This window comes from Bombus flavifrons, chromosome 6 (genome assembly GCF_040668555.2).
Source record: "Bombus flavifrons isolate JBK064 chromosome 6, iyBomFlav1_principal, whole genome shotgun sequence".
NCBI classification, from domain to species: domain Eukaryota; kingdom Metazoa; phylum Arthropoda; class Insecta; order Hymenoptera; family Apidae; genus Bombus; species Bombus flavifrons.
In genome coordinates this window covers 15,767,195-15,785,504 of record NC_138447.1, presented here as the reverse complement: position 1 = coordinate 15,785,504, position 18,310 = coordinate 15,767,195, and the positions used below count along the sequence as shown (strand labels likewise).

At 43.2% G+C, this 18,310-nt stretch overlaps 2 protein-coding genes across 2 annotated transcripts; one reads left to right on the top strand and one right to left on the bottom strand.

Moving 5' to 3' along the window:
- Positions 1 to 1,649: 1,649 nt before the first annotated feature.
- Positions 1,650 to 6,799, bottom strand: LOC138180815 (keratinocyte proline-rich protein). The gene is made up of 3 exons (XM_069115039.1): positions 6,733 to 6,799; positions 2,954 to 3,320; positions 1,650 to 2,636 (listed from the first exon to the last, which is right to left on the bottom strand). Exons 2-3 carry the CDS (start codon positions 2,975 to 2,977, stop codon positions 1,911 to 1,913), a joined length of 750 nt encoding a protein of 249 aa, XP_068971140.1. The 5' UTR covers positions 2,978 to 3,320; positions 6,733 to 6,799; the 3' UTR covers positions 1,650 to 1,910.
- A 1,507-nt stretch (positions 6,800 to 8,306) lies between these two features.
- Positions 8,307 to 9,716, top strand: LOC138180908 (shematrin-like protein 2). The gene is given in 2 exon segments (XM_081833733.1): positions 8,307 to 8,372; positions 8,877 to 9,716. Coding segments are annotated over 2 exon segments (846 nt in total). The 3' UTR covers positions 9,657 to 9,716.
- The last annotated feature ends 8,594 nt before the right edge of the window (positions 9,717 to 18,310 follow it).

Genomic DNA, 18,310 nt, shown 5'->3' with positions numbered 1-18,310 from the left:
ACTCGCCGTATGCAATCGACATACCAGAGGTACCAATGTGTATGGTTGAGGCAATATCGTATCTGCATCGTTCCTCTTTGCACGCGACGCCATCCATATGCATTCTCCGGCTGATCGAAGAAATCTCTCTTTCTCTTTCTCTCTTACGCGAACTTCCTAGACCATTAAATATGATTACCTGGCTTGCGGCACGTTAAATAACGGGATTTGCTAACCAACAGTCTGCGTGTCTTGCTATATACGAAAGCATCGGTTAGCACGTTTTAAAACTCGCCTGGTCGCTAGGAGATAAACCTGGCTAATGGTTGTTGTATCTTAAAGACCTGGTAAATATTATACGGTAACGAAGCCCCGTTTCACCGTGGTTTATAAACTGCTTATTATTAAAACAGGTGCACTACCCGCGGTAGCCACCCCCTCTTCACGTTCCGTATCGTCGAAAATTCAATTTCGCTATCGAAAGCGTTCGAATTAATTAAACGAATCAGATACCGTTTAGTTTTTGTTACGATTCGATTCGATCATTTCCTGATATTTCGCTCGATGCGAAGCAAGTTGAACCGTGTACAATCTACAATTCATCTCGTCAATTAAGTACAATTATGCAACTCGTGGCAGCAGCAATTTGCTTGTTTCTCTAAATCAGCGATAATTTCTTCGGCACGCGGTTCGAAATAGCGAGCAGGATGCTCCAATATAATTTTGCAATCGATAGGCGAATGTTCGAAACACGATTGTGCTGCTTCGACGTAGTTTCCCTTGATCGTTGGACAAGGTCGATAGAACGGATATTCGCAGAGGGCATTCGTCAATGAGCTGAAATTGTCGTAAGCACGTCTCCTCGTTTCTGGCGAATTCGCTGAGCCAAGCAAACCACAGTCGCGTACGTACGCGACACGCTTCTGTAATTTCGTACCGCGTGTACACGTAACATACTCCAACGTTGCGCTCTCGACGCCCGTCGAACACGCTTTTCCCAGATTTTAAAATTCGATCATACGGACACCGGAGTCACTTTCGGTTTCTATTTGTTATCAGATTAGCGAGAGCGTAAAGGGGAAACGAACGTTGCACGCGGAAATGAAATCAGGCTAAGAGGAGAAAGGGTTCTTCGTTTGCTAATTACTAGGAATTATGATTCGTTCGGATAATGTCACGCTTATCAAGGAAATGTCGTTAAGTTCGGAGACGACATTTCGATTCGGAAAAATTCCATAGAAAATTTATTAGCTCGAGAAGTAGCATCGTTGTGTAAGATTTGCATGAAACACAGAGAAAGAAGACAAGGGTTGGAATGGTGGAAACATCGAGATTGCTCGAAGAGAACGGCGGGCGTGAACGTCGTCAAACTCCGCGGTACAAGTTTTTACGCGGTTGAACGTTCATTTCGTTTTCCCTTTCTACGCTATTAATTTGCCTGGCGATTCTATTCGCGTTAACGACCGTACAATTCGTACGAGCCTTTTTCTCGCTGACATTTCGCTTACGGTAAAGCAAGTGTACCTCATAACGTAACATTAATCGGTGAAAGTTCTGCCGCGATTCCTCCCGATCGCGTAACCGCTAACGCAGCTTTTTTCCTTATCGAGCAATCTTATGCCTGCGAAGGTTGCGTAATCGCTTTGTTATGTATAAAAAAATATCGCTTTATTCATTTATAAAAAACATATTATACAATAAAATTTAAGGTTCGGGATCACGGTGAATACAATATTGGTATATTCGACTGACGTCTACTACGAAGGGCACGCTTGTTCGTCGATTGGTGTTCACGTTTCGGCCAGCAAGCGTCTCGTGATCTCGGATGACCGGATTCACGAAATCAGCAATTGCGTCTTGTTGCGATCGATGGACAAGACGTACGTAGAAGGTCAAAGACTTTGATACTCTACCGAGTACAAGCCTTTGCTTCACAAATGCTCGTAACCTCCATAACCTCCGCCAAGATCGTGTCCACCTCCCAAAGACAGTCCACCACCGAATCCACCTCCGTGTCCACCTCCGTATCCTCCACCGAGTCCACCTCCGAAACCACCTCCGAATCCACCTCCGTGTTCCTTCACGACAATAGGTACAGCCTCCTTCACGACCAGGGGCACCTTAACAGGGTAGGGCACTGGTTTTGGTACAGTGACCGGTACCTTGACAGGTACCTTGACCGGCAGAGGCACCTTTATTGGCACCTTGACGGGCACCTTCACAGGGTAAGGTATTGGCTTCTCGACCGGGTAAGGCACTGGCTTTTCGACTGTAACAGGGTAGGGCTGAGGCACGTGGACAGGGTATGGCTTGTCGATTGGTACTTTGACTGGTACACTGACGGGTACGGGGACATGTTTTGTGACCTCTACTGGGTAAGGTTCTGGCACGTGGACGGTCTTTGTGACCGTGACTGCCGGGACGTGTTCCGCGGATATATGTTCGCTGCTACCAAAGCCGCCTCCGAAACCGCCTCCAAGGCCAAATCCTCCTCCGCCTCCACCTCCACCTCCATAACCTCCTCCGAAGCCATGATCACCCAAGCTAAGCTCCAAGCCGCGTTTCGTCTTCTCTTCTTTTGGTTGGGCGCTAGACTCCGCGGTCTTTTTCGCTTCCTCGGCCACGGCCGACAGTACCAGGCCGCAGAAAAGTAAGATCTGGGGGAAATAAATCGTGGATTATTAACATTGTTTTGAATGATATTTTCTATTGGTTTTAGAGAGGATTTTGATGGCAAATAACATTTTTTTTTTCGCTATTACGAGCGACAAGTAGCGAGAAAACAATCGTGCAACGTAAGTATTATTTGATCTTCTTAGGAGAAAAGTACACCGATTCGACGAATATGCTTCGATCGATTTAACCAATTGCACGAAGAACGACAACACGCTCAAATTTTCACCGGTAACGTCAGTTTCGTTCGCGTGGCTCGAGAGACGGGAATTCAAGTGGCTGCCTTACTGGAGCTACTCACTTTCAGCTTCTCTGTGCTGTTCATGTTGGTCGACAGTGAGCACACTGGTTCCTCGATGGTCTACCCTCGCTTTTATAGGGGACGCAACCGCCAGTCCGGCAGGCAACTCGAGCGTGCCGATGAAATTGTTGCGGAGTAGGAAGTTAAGAGAAGGAAAGGAAGAGAACGACGCCGTGGACGATGCTTTCCTCCGTTAGCTTTTGTCAGCCAACATTTAGCAAGTCGCTTCGCGTCCCGTTCAATTTCTTCCTGAATGCTGCCTAAGCTTTCAAAGCTTCTTTAACAATTCGGCAAATCCTTCGACACATTTTCGTCTCGTTCGATTCTTAATTTCACCTGTGCGCAACGACGCGCCTCCAACTTCTATCTAGAACAAGTCGAAATTTGTCGAATCTTCGGAGGATGATAAAAAGAGAAATATCGATCGAGTTTCGATTCAGATTATGCTCGTCCGGATTGTAGAGCGATCGCTTCAAACTTTCTCGTTACTTACGTACGTTTGCCGAGCCAGCGAGTTTTCAATTACAGGATGAACCATCAGAACGAACCGGTGCAACTAATACGGATTCGACTCTGACGGTGTCTCTTTTTAATCCGATTACTTCTCACAATACGTTCCTACATCTCTGCACTCACATTCCCGAGAGCTTCATTAATATTAAGAGCTTAATTAAAGCGAGAAGCGAATTATTAGAAGTTCTCGCAGGCATTCGAGTTACATCCTCCCGTATCTTTGCACCTTTTTCTCGTTGCTTCTGAGAACGAAGGGGCTTCTCTTACTACGAAACTCTCTATACACTTGTGTGCGTAAGTTTAATCCACATTCCGTCGGAAACTTTTTGGTTTGGAATAAAACGTTCCTTCTTGGTTATGCGCTCCTATTAAATTCAGTTAGCGTACTTTAATGATTTCTTCGATACAAGGTAACGGTACTATTGGTACGATACGAGGAAAGAACTATTTGAAAACGAAGTAGGAGATCAAGTTTTAAACGACAAAGGATCGTAATAATAAAACGATCTATATTCTTGAAAGTAAAACTAACGGAATCGTCGTCGTAACGGATATATCGACTACCCACCCGATCGAACGTTATTTGCGGTTCATTCGCGTACGCTTCCGAGTTACCGCCTGCAACGATTTTTGGTTATCACTCGGAGATCCCACGGGCGCGGTTAATTTCAGAATGACTTTGTACCTCGATCTCGCCTATTCGACAGCATTAGAATATCCCTGCGTATCCATGGTTTATCAGGCTTATCGGCGGGAATAAATTTCCATATATCTGAATTTGAATCTCCATATTTGAATCTGAAAATATTGATTTGACTCGTAGCCGTGCTAGCATGACGCGTTTCGACGGGCCGAGCTATCGCGACGTCGGTTCGATTGGGTTAGTCCGATCGGGCTGAATGAAAAGTGAGAGGAAGATGTTTGTCGATAGTTTCTGTCTCACCTTCAACCTGGATTAAATTGTTTTCGATGAATTTATAGTGATTTGCTGCGGTTGCAATCTCCTCGAACTAGAAAGTGATTTCCATATGAGAACGAAGTTTATCGATAGAAGTTCGATAGCCGTCTGTGCGTCATCGTGACGTGAAAGCGATCCGTGAATATGAAGTTCGGAAATTTATGCCATGGCATATCGGTTTGATATCGTCTCGAATGTCGAAGAGAAAATGTTAAGACGTACGTCAAGTGACATAACGACGCACTTTAATTAGACGAAACGTCGCGCCGGTAACCTGGTAATTGCGCAAGCCACTGTGACGCCAATGTGTTTGTTCGACGTTGCAGTTTCATTCATTGAATTTAAAGCTAATGACACGGATCGATGCTACGACCTGGTCAATTTTACTGCCATTAATTGTAATTACCATGCCTGCACTGATATGTTTCGTGCTGCTATTACGCCGCATGTACCCCCCAAGAATTAAAACGCGCGAAAGGTGTTAAGATGCATAAAATACGATCTGCGATACCTTCCACTTCTTCGGTTTTTGCGAGCGCTCGTACGTTCGTTTTACGTCGATGAGTACGCGATTACGTGGTTTCTCCAATTTTTTTCCTTTTTACTGAATCGTTATTTGTTAAGCAATTTGAAGCATTTCGCACGGATTATCTATCGGTGATTTGAATATTTATATAAAAAGACACATGTTAAGAAATCGTTTTTAATTACGATCTGCTTGACCAGAAACCGTTCAATTTACTCCGTGAAACACTGTACGTAATATTACGTACACGGAACTTTGTTAAGTACTCGAGATCGTATTACGTGGGGATTCTATTATACTCGTGTATGATTTTTGTCTACGATATTTCTGCCGAGAGTTCTTGCTTTCTAGTAATTCACGGCTATTTGTAACACACCAATTACATAAACGTCTGCATATTGTACTTCCTGTTATCGATACGTCGTGAATTTTTTATCGGTGCCTTTGGTTCTCATTTTCCCCAGAGCGATCTCATGTTATCGGTATTGCTTGCGGAAAAACGCACTTCCTCGATCTTTCTCGTTTTAATTCGATCGTATCGCGAACCTTCGAATCATCGCCAGACGTGATTTTAGACCACGTTCGAAGGAATCGAAGCCCTCGAACTTTGCATTCGTGCACCACGGTTACAGAAATGCAGCCTAAAGAGTACGAAGTAAATCCCTGTGGTCGACGAGCGTACAAGCAGACGGTAGGAGCGGAATTTTCGCGAAGTCTGCATTTCTGCTTCACCGACCGCAAACGTAACCTTATGCAATAATCGGAAAGGCTTTCGAGTCGGCCAGACCGTAGCTCTCATGAATATATGGATGGATGTTCTCGCTCAAGGTGTTTATCAAGCCGTTTTCCAGTTACGCCCTTTCCCCTTTTCGCCCTTTTCGCGACTTCCTCTCTTCCTCTAGAAGCAAACATAATTCGCGTTCTAGCGTGCCTTCGCTAAAGGGATGCTAAAAGGTGTTTCGTCGTCTACCTTTACCCGTTCTCTTACCTTTTCACCTTCGTCTTGTCTTCTTCCTTTATTCCACTTGTCTACGGCCTCTATCCGGTATATTTATCGACAGTATTATATCGTGTGAATATTAATGAACAAGATTTTAAGCATTTAAACGTTCAGCATAGCACGTTCGTGGTGGAGATACCATCGAATCTAATTTAACGATTTCTCGCTTTCCCGTTAGAAAATGATGACGAATATCTCGAGATATATTTCTGCCCTTTGCCAGGCGAGTTAATGTTAAAGGTACATTAGAGTCGTAGCCGAGCAGAGACTTTTTCTGCTCACGACGGAAGACTCCTTTCTAGCAGACTAGCGATACTTGTAATGAAAGTGGTCTCTGGTCAAATCACTTTGCATTAATTTCGTAAACCTGGTTAAAATATTGGCTAGCATGTCAGGAGTGAGAGTCACGTATAATGTCAAAGTATCCATAAAATGGTCATAAAACTGGTCCTGGTGAAAAGTTTCTGTCAGCTGAACGAAATATCGACGCAGTCCCGGTAGCTGTGTTATTAATTACCATCGCTAGATTTAATATCAACGCAAGATGTTTTCTCCCCTCTTCGGCCAGTTTATCGATCAGATTATAATACGTTCACAGCTCGTTAATTGCTACGATATGTGTACGATAGAAACCAATTATTAGCGTGTTTAAATGCGGCGCAACGTTGCAATTTGCTATCCGATGAATCAGCCGAAGGCGAACGAACGAACGATTCGTTTCACACGGCTACCGCAACGCACAAGAATATTGTAATTTGTTTTCTTTCGCAAAATTAAGTCACCTGTTGCTCGAAGGAAGCTCAAACCTATCCGACACACTGACTTATTTTCCTGTTTTGTCTCGTGAATCCGAGGAAAGTGTCGGGTAAAAGAAAACGACTGCCGCTAGAAACGCGCAACACGAAAGATCAGAACCGGCGTAGCATTGACGTTAGCGACAATGGTGTCGTTCACCGTGACGCCTAACAACTTCCTTCGCATATCGTGTATCTATCTTTTTTAATTAACCAAGCATCGAGCATAATGCCGGGAATCAGTCAATTAAGTACATAACATGCGCGTGTCCGAGACAAGAGGAGAAAGTTTCGCAGCGAGTCGCGTCCCTTTGCGAGTTTCGTCGTCGTGGCGCATTTACAATTTTTTTCCTTATTTAATTACAACTACATTACCGATGGAAATGGAGGAAAAACCGGCGTGCCGTAATTAATTACGGTTCGGCTCGATATCTGGAAACGTGTGCGATGGCACGCAAGTGCCATTACCTTTGCGAGGACAACGATCCAGCGATTTTCACCGGTGTTACGTATATTACCAAAAACTTTCTTGCGCGAGGTATTTTTGATCGCGTAATGAGAGGCTTGGAGGTTCCGAACTACATTGTACGAGCGAAGATTTACGCACTCAGCAGCCCCGGTGAAAGAAACGAAGCACTCAAGGCTTCGCAAATGTCTATCGGTCGATTTTATCCTCGATATTAAACCCTTAATTATACCCCTTTTACAACTTCACATCGATTAAACCTTATTCCAGGTTCTGACATTACATTTATTTTCTCTCGATCTGATTATATAAACGTTGCTTTATGCGTTGTACAATTGCTATAAGCAAATGCTTTAACACGCCACGAAATTTCGTTAGACGTTTAATCACATCTATTAGTCGATCGACGTAATCGAAGAATTCATTGCTGCAATTTATTGCAATTAAATTCGCTTTATCGAGCCACAGGAGACAGTAACGCGCGTGACGTAACGCGCTTTCGTAATAACGATATCAAATACCTAGCTAAAATACAGACAATGCAAGGACCAAAAAAGAGGAAAAGGAAAGAAATTCCCTTTAAGGAGAATTAGCGATCTTACGGTTCTTCTGTTCGATCGGAGAGATCTGAAAAATATTATCGTGTATCGAGAACGGAGAGGCATTGCGTAAGAGACCGAGGAGGTTCGATCGGAATTACGTCCGGAATCGTTTTTACGAGGCACGAGCGAGAACGACGGAATCTGAGGCGAGTAACGATCGCGCCGCTCCTTCCGAAGTGAAAGAAAAAGAAACGCCGAAGAAGACTGGTCGCTGCGATCATTGCACGCTAAATTGCTGGCTCCTCCTCGGCGAGTGAACGGACAAGAGAGCGATTCGAAACAGTTCGAATGTACAGGGGGTATGTTACGCGTGCGGCAGATCCGGGGATCCGGTAGTAATCAACCAGCTGGTTGGTAGCCCGTGGGAAAACGGCTTAACGCCGAACGAACGCCTTTGCACGGTGTGGTAGCACAATCGGTCCACTTTAATGTTGGCGGACGAGTAGGATTTTCCGGGGAGTGGGCCAGTAGCCACGGCGAAAGTGCCGGTATATATGCCAGTGATTGGCGCGATGTAACTTCAGTGTGCACCTTCGAACGATACCATGAGCACTCCACAGGTGAGCTCGCGGTTCCCCACTATATTCATACACGATACATATCATAGATTATCGTACACAAAACGGACAAAGGGATAGGGATTATGTAAGGTGAGAAACGGAGAAAGTTCGCCAGCGATACGCGGTTGCATTGTTGCGGAACATTTTTCAAACAGGCAGCTACATCGAAGAAAGCTTCTATTTTCTATTGTTCTTTATCGCGCGTTCCCTCGACACCGTTCCTCGACCTAACCGCGTCTACAGTGTTAAAGTCGTAGCCACAAGTCCGAAGAGCCGTGTTCTTATCGATAACATGATAACACGTTCGTGATAACTTACATTTATCGCTAGAGCTTCGTATATCGCTTTCGCCACGCACTTTCTCCCGTTAGGATATTATGTAAGTTAGCTATTTTCAACAACGTAAATCACGTTCGACGAAAGGAAACGTATAGACACCGCACACGATACATCATGTCTGTCGAAATACACCGTTCGTTCACTTAACCATGTTTATACCTTCAGAAGCTTATAATACTCGCCTTGGTGGCGACAGCCCTGGCCGGGGATGCTAAGGAGTCGAGCACGAAACCCGCCGTTGAGACGAAAGAAAAGAGCAAACGAGGACTGGAACTGAGTCTTGGAGGAGGCGGCGGCCTAGGAAGTTACGGAGGCCTGGGAGGTCATGGAGGTTTGAGTCTCGGCGGAGGCCTGGGAGGCCACGGAGGTTTGAGTCTCGGTGGAGGCCTTGGTGGAGGTCTCGGCGGAGGTCTAGGTGGAGGATTGGGAGGAGGAGGAGGAGGAGGAGGAGGTGGCGGTGACGGAGGTCGTATAACTGGTATCACGATTCACCGAGAGAATCAAGTTCGTGTACCACAACCGTACGCAGTCGAAAGGAACGTAGCTGTACCATACCCGGTCCCGGTTAAGATTCCCGTGGAAAACCCAATCCCTGTGCACGTACCGAAACCTTACCCAGTTCCAGTAGAGAAAGCAGTACCGGTGCCAGTGGAGAAACCGGTCCCAGTGCCGTATTCCGTGCCCGTCAAAGTGCCCGTCAAGGTGCCTTTCCCGGTTAGCGTGCCAGTAAAGGTTCCGGTCGCGATCGAAAAGGAGATTCCTTATCCAGTCAAGGTTCCCGTCGTCGTTAAGGAGTCCTACCCTGTTTTGGTTAGCGCTGGCGGTGGCGGTGGCGGCGGCGGTTTTGGAGGCGGATTTGGAGGTGGATACGGAGGTGGACACGGAGGTGGATTCGGAGGAGGTGGTTTTGGAGGACACGAACTGTCCCTCGGCTTACATCATTAGATAAGGATGAACTTCATCGACGTGGATCTTCATTCACACTCATATATTTGTATATAATGATTATATTTTTTTATGCAAAATAAATATTAAATTATTAAACGGTGTTTGTATGTATCGTGTTGGTTAGTTACAACGATTACCTTGAAATCTCTTAACCATTAAGCGATTAGACTATTGAAAATGTCTCGAGGTTTGTCGATAGGCTTTCCTTCTCTGCTGTTTAACGGCGCCGAGTAAATGAGCGTGGTTAGAAGATATCTTCCACGAAGGTATGAAACGGAAAGTATATTTATGTTTATTCCGCTCTCCGTCGAGAGCTTGGTCATATCTTCCCGAGCTTCTACCTATGTATCTTCCAAGTTCACGTTTAGACGCCGATGTATCTTTCTAGAACTATAGTTCGATCAAGATGTTTAAATACTACATCCCTGTGATGTTACCGTGGGAACACCGTGCAATTCTTGTTTGCTATTCTTAATTTAATGCACGTTTCCGTGGAAGATCGAGATGAAACGCGCATTATGAATTAAATTATTATGCTTATCTCCCTTTTGACTCCTTTGCGTCGTTTGTACTTGTTTGGTTCCGTCGTTTCACGAGGTAGAATGATTGAAATTTCATTCGAATGCCGCTCTATTTCCGCACGAGCTCTTATATTACACCTTCCGAAAGCTCTCTAACTGCTTTTTGAAGGTTCGTACCGTGGAGTATTTAATTAATTTTTGGCTTTTTCAGCGAGCTGCCAATTTTAGAAAATCTCGTTACAGCCGTTCCACGATACAACGATCTTTTAATTAATTCGACGTGTACTATTATAATTTCTAAGAAGCTTTTGTTATCGCACATATTTCATTTCCACTAATTTCATGTTGTTTACATTTAAACAAAGCGAGTTGCGTCACGAAATAACATTTATTAACAAAATCTATTATATTACAGGGAACGAGCGTTTACATCGCGCTGGTTGTTGTAACAACGTCGGCTGTTAGTTATGGCAAGTACATGAGAACTGTTTTATTAATTACGAACATATTACGATTTCCATTAAAATTGCACAATGAAAAATCCGACAATGTATGTCGACTGAATCAAACAGGATAGAAAATCACGTAGGAAATATTCCATCGCGTCGAACTCGAGTTTCTTCCGCCCTTCTCATATTTCCGTCCCATCGATGACGTTGCTTTTACTTTTCACGGAACATCTAAAGCGTCATATTTTAAAACGAGATAAAGGGAAAGTTCGGGAAACATTTTTGCTGTAGACGAAACACGCAAACACGGCATATAAACGTCGCGACGTCTCTTCCCTTTAGCGACATCGTCGCCGCCATGAACATCCGGCACTTTAAACGGCGCGATTTGCTCTTACGGTTCGTTAAAGCTGTGCTCTCTCTGCCGCGCCAAACACCGATTTCTCGATACACGGTTAACCAGAATCCGTCTTACATGAACAGAGAAACTGTGGTCCGACATGAACGAGCCTGAGCCACGCGCACCGGAAGCAAGGTAAAGGTCAGACAATTTTTCTTCCGCATCCGAGTTCCTACATCCCGTTGTTTAGATGGCGCCTTAACGATGTTTGCGAGTAATTTCATTTCTAACATTTGCGGAGCAATCTATATAACTACGTCGTGTGTACACACATTCGTACGTCTTTCTCCTCTTTCTCTTTCTTCCACCTTTTTTTTTATGTATCGGTCAATATTCGTGGAAACAGTTTCTCAAACATACAAATACTCCGATGCGGTTGCTATTGGTGCAAAAACATTGTTATCGTTTTGTAATTTGCGTTGTCCGCGTCGAATGTTTCGCAAAGTGAAAGTCCCATTTATTTGAATCGATCCATCGTGCAAATGTTTCTGCAAATCGAGTCACTCGGACGCGCCATTAGCATCGGCTTTCGTCGTTTCTTTTTCCCTCCTGTCCCGAGGATTTGCGTACGTTCGTAATGGTTTAACAGAAATTTGTTCGCGCTGGAGACGGGGGTGGGGTGGGGGGGGGCGATCATCGATGTTTCGCGCCTAATTACGATCGTTTCGAGCGGAGAGAAATCGTAAGGTCTCTCTTTCTGTCGCGAAACTAACCGTTCCGTTGAAGCTTGTGCAACCTCCCGACAATTTTCCATGCCACCGCGTCGCGTCGTGGCACAAATAAACGAAGAAACAGATGCTGTAATCTCGCTTCGGCAAAGCTGTACGAGATCCCTGACTGAGATGTGTTTTGCGTCAAAGTACGCTGGCTCGTCCTCTGTCCTTCGTCTAATCCCATAAAACTCGATATCCTTTTGATCTTGCAACGACGTTTCGTTATAACAGCCATTTTAATGCGACTCTCGCGAAACGAGATTACCTTATCCCGTGGCCGATCGTGAACTTACATTTAAAAATGGAATAGCGATTGAGTAGATTTAGCATGGCGTCCGTGATACTTTATTCTTTTACGAACGTCTAAGTAAGACATTTTTCTGCGAAGGAAATGCAGTGTATCCGATGGTAACGTGAACGCTCTCTAAAGTGGTTCTGCGGTTGCTTTTGATACTCGTCTTATTTTACGTTGTGTAATTTCACTGAAATGCTTTTTGGAGGTCAGGAGCACAGATCTGATTTCTCGTTTAAAGTCTCAACGAAGAACCAGGTAATTAACTCTACACGGTGATGCGAAATAGGTATCGCGGTTTAATTGCCTATATAATCGTGACTTTGTACGACACCAACGAATCATTTATTTATGAAATGTCAGATCGTATCTCTGGATTACATTCTTTATTTCGTTCAATCTTAATTTTACCAGGTTAACAGGTAACAGGTTCGCTCGCGTATCGAAATTTTTTCGATCGAATTCCGCGTTTCACTTAGTATCTTATATATAACATAGTCGTAAATCAAGGGGCGGAATCCTTGAAAACTCCATCGAGTTTCATACCGTATCTACTTCTTCTGACTTTCTATATTTCGTAGCTATTGCGTTCTCGGAATCGGTATCTCTTCTCATATCAGCAAACATTGTGGAAACTACGTACATATGTACGTTTCGCCGTGTGATCCGCGGCGAGACGTAAGAAAGCTTGAATATCGTCTTTTTATTGGCCAACTCAGGAATAATTACGATAGGTGGGCAGAAATTGTCAGTCGAATAAATCGTAACGATCGTTGGAAACGTTACGCGACACTACCGCGAAATTGCTGTTGCGTTGCTGCTTATCGTCGTAATAATTTTATTTTTACGACGGTGTTTCATCGCGGTAACAGCCCCCTTTTATCCGCAATCTGAAAAATTACCCGACCGCCGGACAGTCAGGTAATCATCGGTGCATAAACGGATAGCACGCGAGAAACTCAACCAGCTATGCGGAGATGTAACGCAGAGATTATATTATACACGTAATATCTTACGTCGTACGCGCGAGATTCGATTCGTCCCCGTTTCTCGCGCGGATTCTCTTAACGATACATAAAAATCTGGACTTTCTCAGAGTACCGTGACCTCGTCCGTCAGGACTTTCTTCAACGAGAAACCTTCTCGAATTAGCAAAAGTTCGTTCAAACGCGAAAGCCTCGTCGGTGAAGACGTTTACACAACTGGGCTACGTACGTTTGAAAGTCACCGTGGACTCGTTCCTCTTCTCTTTTCTCCGGGCACGCGACCATTTGCCGCAAAATTTCGAGGAAGAATGTCGAGCGATTTCCATCCTTTCTCGTTTCGCAATCGCGGCGAAAGAGAAAGGCAGGAAAAAGGAGCAAAAGCGTGGAAGAGACAAAGGAACAGTGGCGAAAGGAACGTTAAGGGAACCGATCGTTTTGGAATGAAACTCACGCATTCGATCGCACGCCTTTTCCCCCTTTCTATTCTTCCTTCTTCCTTGTGAGTAAGGCGAAAACTTGCTTTAAGCCCGGGATACCATAAACGAGTCTGTTTATGTAACGTAATAGAGCAATTATCGCAAAATCGATATTTCTTCGTCATGCTGTTTGATCCTCTTTTTTTGCTTCTTTCTGTTGCCCTTCTTTCTATTCTTTCTTTGCCCTTCCGAATGGATACTCCTTTTACTTCTTCCTCTTTCTCTTGCGGTTCTAAAGTGGTCCCGTATTAAGAGTTCAGGGAATGACGTTTCGATCTCTATCCTTTCTCCGTTTGACCAACTCGTAACTTTTACACGAGGAGCAATAAAAGATTAGTTTAGGCCGGAATCCATGCAATTTCTCCGGAAATGGTTTTCGTAACGACGACGAGCGATCACCGGTTCTCCTGCGTCGCTTGTAGTTAGACGGTGTTCCGTTTGGGCTCTGTGTATCTAGGATCTATGAGCTTCAGGTATAGTGTAAACGTAAATCATATATTAAGCTCGCTTCATACTGAAGTCCGTGTTAACGGACGCCTAATGTCCGATCGCCCCGATTTCAGGTGGCTCGAGTACAGCTGCTGCGCCGGTCGCTGATATCCGGAGACAATGTCCTCGCAGATCGATAATTTGCTGGGAATTTTGGATCTTCGAAACGAATTTCAATATTAATAGTATCCGTTAAATATCGACGTAATTATAAGTACGATCGATTCGTATTTAGTAAAATAATGTTGGCGAAGAAAGGTTTCACGGTTACCACGTTATATTCCATTCGAATACCGAAAATAGAAAAAGTTTCGCGTAGTTGGAAATTTTGCAAAGAGTATCCACAGTCGTTACGCTTAAACCAAACTACAGGACCATGTATACGTATACGTGGCGCAATATTAGCGGCTAACAGGATCCCACGGTGGCACGAGAACATTTGTATTCCGACGATATTGTTTCAGGAGTTCGAAATAAAGCCCACAATTTGTGAGAGACCACTTTGCTCTTAGCGTTTGTAATGGTAGAACGAGAGGTTTGGAGCACAGATAATTTGTCCGTGAATGGAATTAACGCCGTTAGGAACGTTAATAACACGTGTGATTCCGAGTTGCTAATTAAAAGATTTACGTGATAATGCAGCGGTCGGTTAAGAGCCAGCGTGCGAAATAGTTTTCCAAATGCGATTCGCTTATTATACCAAGTTAACGCGAGTCGCGGACAAAGGCGTGAGTTAATATTTCACACAAAAGGGAAGCAAATCTTGATAAAACAACGGGAGAGTCTTTAAGGATTCCGCGCAGCGCCGTTATAATCGAATGTTTTTTATCGTTTTCATACTCGTCGTTCCAACAGTAAATATCATGTTTATTCTTTTGTCTCGAGATTCAATTAAAATAGCGTATTTCATTGTCGTATCTCTAAAGATTTCGTCATCTGTAGATTCTTATTAGGTTTCAAGGTAGTCTACGCGATCTGTATGATATAGCAATTTTCTTTAGCGCTTTGTCTGGGATCTTGAACGATCTTAGCATCAATGGAAGTCTGGCATTGTATATCGATACACGTTCTTACGGAGCACGGCTGCACGGTGAATGGGATCGACTTTCTATTAATTACTTCCGTAGATTGAACTTACGTTGACGTCACGTGATTACAGACTTCCACATACCCTATCCGCTAGAGCTACTACTTCCGACTATTACACCGACTTTATCTGATTCGTTGAACTTTGCGTCTGGAGCATGCAGATATCTACATTCGATACTTGAGACGTGAGTCGGTAATTGTTAGAAGGTAATAATCTCTGAGGATGAAAAAAAAAAAAAAAAAAAAATAGGTTGAAACATTTTTAGGTGAAATTCCATTCTTCTCGGGTGAACAAGGACATTTTTTTTTTTCTACGATGGAATGTTTTATTCATTCACGATGGAAAGTATGTTGGAGAATTCAATTTTCTTTCAATTTAACAGGTAGTTCCGCCCATTCTTTTTGTTCCTCTTCTCCTTCCTTTTCACTTCTTTTTCTCATTTTCATTGCGTTCATTCTTTCGTTCCTTCTTCTCATTTTCATTGCGTTCATTCTTTCGTTCCCTCTTTCTCATTCCCAATTAAAGTCCTTGCCTTTCCCCTGATTTTCAGAAAAACTTTGTGATTTTCTTAATTTTTTCCTTTCAGTGCTCCATTTCCTGCCACGAATTCTCTCTTTCTTTCCTGGCTCGGTTGCTTCGCAGAATAAAAGGGAATTAATCAGTACTCGCCGTAACGGTACCATTTATATTCAATTACAACCGTGAAAGGATACACGTGAGTCGCTTCGTTTCTTTCAAGAATGTCTGCTTTTACGTTTCGTAGGAAGGAAAAACGATGGAACTTTTGTTCAAATTCTACCGGAACGAATCGACCAAGTGTAATTATGAATTTCCACGGAAATTCCGATGGCCCCTTACGACCGTGCGTTTCAAACCGTTTTGTAATCCTTTGGAAGACCGATAATGGGATTTTCTTGGTTCTTTAATTTTGCGCAAGAGCGAAACTGAGTAAATGTCCCGCGTTTGGTAAAGCGATCGATGAGCTTGTGGTCGGGCCAGTGACTTACGATTTGTACGAAAGCTTTCGAGATTTTTGCACACTTTTGTACAACGAAAAGCTTTCAGGTGGGGTGGAATAATACATGTGCAAAGACTGAGTTAACATCCGTAGCAAGCGGTTGACGTCCTTAACCGGTGATTGATTGAAACAAAGTTTCTATTTGATCAAACGATAGTTATCTTCGTCGCTTGCTTATTTTTAACCACGCTTTATCGCTCATATATTTTTCATTTTCAGAGTCATCTCGCTCGTACTCGTGTTCTTAGTTTTAGATTAAATTTCACGAGCCGACACGATGAATACGTGTCGGTAATTGTACGTCAAACGTATCGATTAACCTAAATCTAAATTCCGCAATAACGTTCAAACCCGCTTCTACGATAATTATGTGCCGTATCGCCATAGATTTTTTTCTACTCGTAATTGTAGATACCGTCACACTGTAATAACGGTTTATTCCGTCTAATTGATTTCAATACGCTTGATAACTTTTACTGATCAAATGAAACAGTGAAACACGTATGCTTTTGTGATGAATATCCATCCATGAACTTTGATTCCTGCGTTTAATTTAAATCACTTTGCTTCTGTTAACACATTTACCATTGTTTCATCACTGTGGCAAACGAAAGTATTTGTTGTATTATTCACGAACCGAATCAAATCGGGCTAATGTTCCTCCGCTGTAACGTTTCTTTTTCATATCTGATTCTTGCGTATTCGATTTCATTAACTTCAACCGTTCGTTGTGCCAATTAGATTCGTATTGCGAAATAGCAGTTTTCTGTCTATTAAATTATTTCAGTTTAGCGCGTTAAAAATATACCGAATCATCTTTCATTTACGATATGTTGAATATTTTTCCTGGAGAACGAACAATAACAGGAAGGAAAACGTTATAGCAATAGGGAATCTAAGCTGGCTGTATCACGATGGTACACATGCCCTTGTCTAGACGAATTCCCGAAGCTCCTAGACTCTCGATCGTAACGCTAGGATGGGTGAATATCGAGAGATATGCGAGCATTCCTCTATCCTCCAAGTCCCTACGGGTACCATAGCCGCACCATAGATAGAAATGCGTTTATATCGAGATGCCACGTAAATCGTGAATTCGATATCGAAGAGAACTATTTCGTTTCGATCTGATCTTTTGCTTCAACAATCTACGTTACGATTAGGAATATTTTATTTCTTCGTTCGTTTGTTAACATTAGATCGATCGATCGTACGTCTTCGTCGATACGCGCGAAATATTACTTTCATATGGTTTAATTAACTAACAGTACGATTCAGCGAAGCGTTCAATCTTTGCGTGGACTGTTCGAGACGCTAATAAAAACGACGAGAGAGCATTGGAAATTATTTTATCTTTTTGTTCGCGTATATATCCTTTCAAGTATGATATTTTATACAGACATCTCTCGTATCGTTAAGAAAGTGTTTCGTATGGTTTTGAGTACACTGGCACCTTCTCTTTGTTTCAAGTCTCATCGGAAACGTTTCGAATTCTGCGGCAGCCTGGGGGACAGTGAATCGATCGTTCGACCCCAGGAACAATTGGGTCGCTTCAATTATGCAAACCTAATTTTCGCCATCTGCGCGATTCGAAAGTGTCGGATTATTACGGAAAATCCTATTGGCAAAAGCATGTCATCTACAAAAGCGTAAATAGGACTGTGCACACGAGCTGGAAATCGTGGATTCGGTGGTGGCCAACTTATAATTAGTTAATTGCGTTCGAGATAACGATGCGTCTTTAGCGAGGCGGAAGCTCCAACTATAATAATACGTTAATTAAGAGCGCGCAATGCTCGTAACATAATCGCACTTTTTAAAACAAAATCGACCAGAGAAACCGTTTTCATATTTTCTTAATAAATAATTTCCTAATATTAAATGAAAAGAACACGATATTTGCGAGCAGTGAAATTAATATTCGGGAAACCGTGTCAGTTTTACGGTAGAAATGAAAAATTCTGATTAAAGCCCGTAACCGCTGAACATTTAAAAAAGTATTATCATTGCCGACGATCTTTGAGATTCCATACGGTTCCTTTAAAAGCATCGAAATCTTGTCGTGATACCCGTAAACGAACAAAAGAGGAGGTTATAAGGTACGGTACAGTTATTGGATCGTGGCTCGACTTTCTTTCGACCAGACTTCCTTTACGAACAAATTCCTCGGCTTAACATTCTTTACGAATGTCGTACTGCGGAGTTTGATTCTTGGTT

Excerpts from the sequence above, each read along its gene's own strand:
- LOC138180815 (XM_069115039.1), bottom strand. The coding sequence starts at position 2,977 with ATGAACAGCACAGAGAAGCTGAAA. Across the intron at positions 2,637-2,953 it reads ACAGCACAGAGAAGCTGAAA|ATCTTACTTTTCTGCGGCCT; the intron begins GTGAGTAGCTCC and ends TATTTCCCCCAG.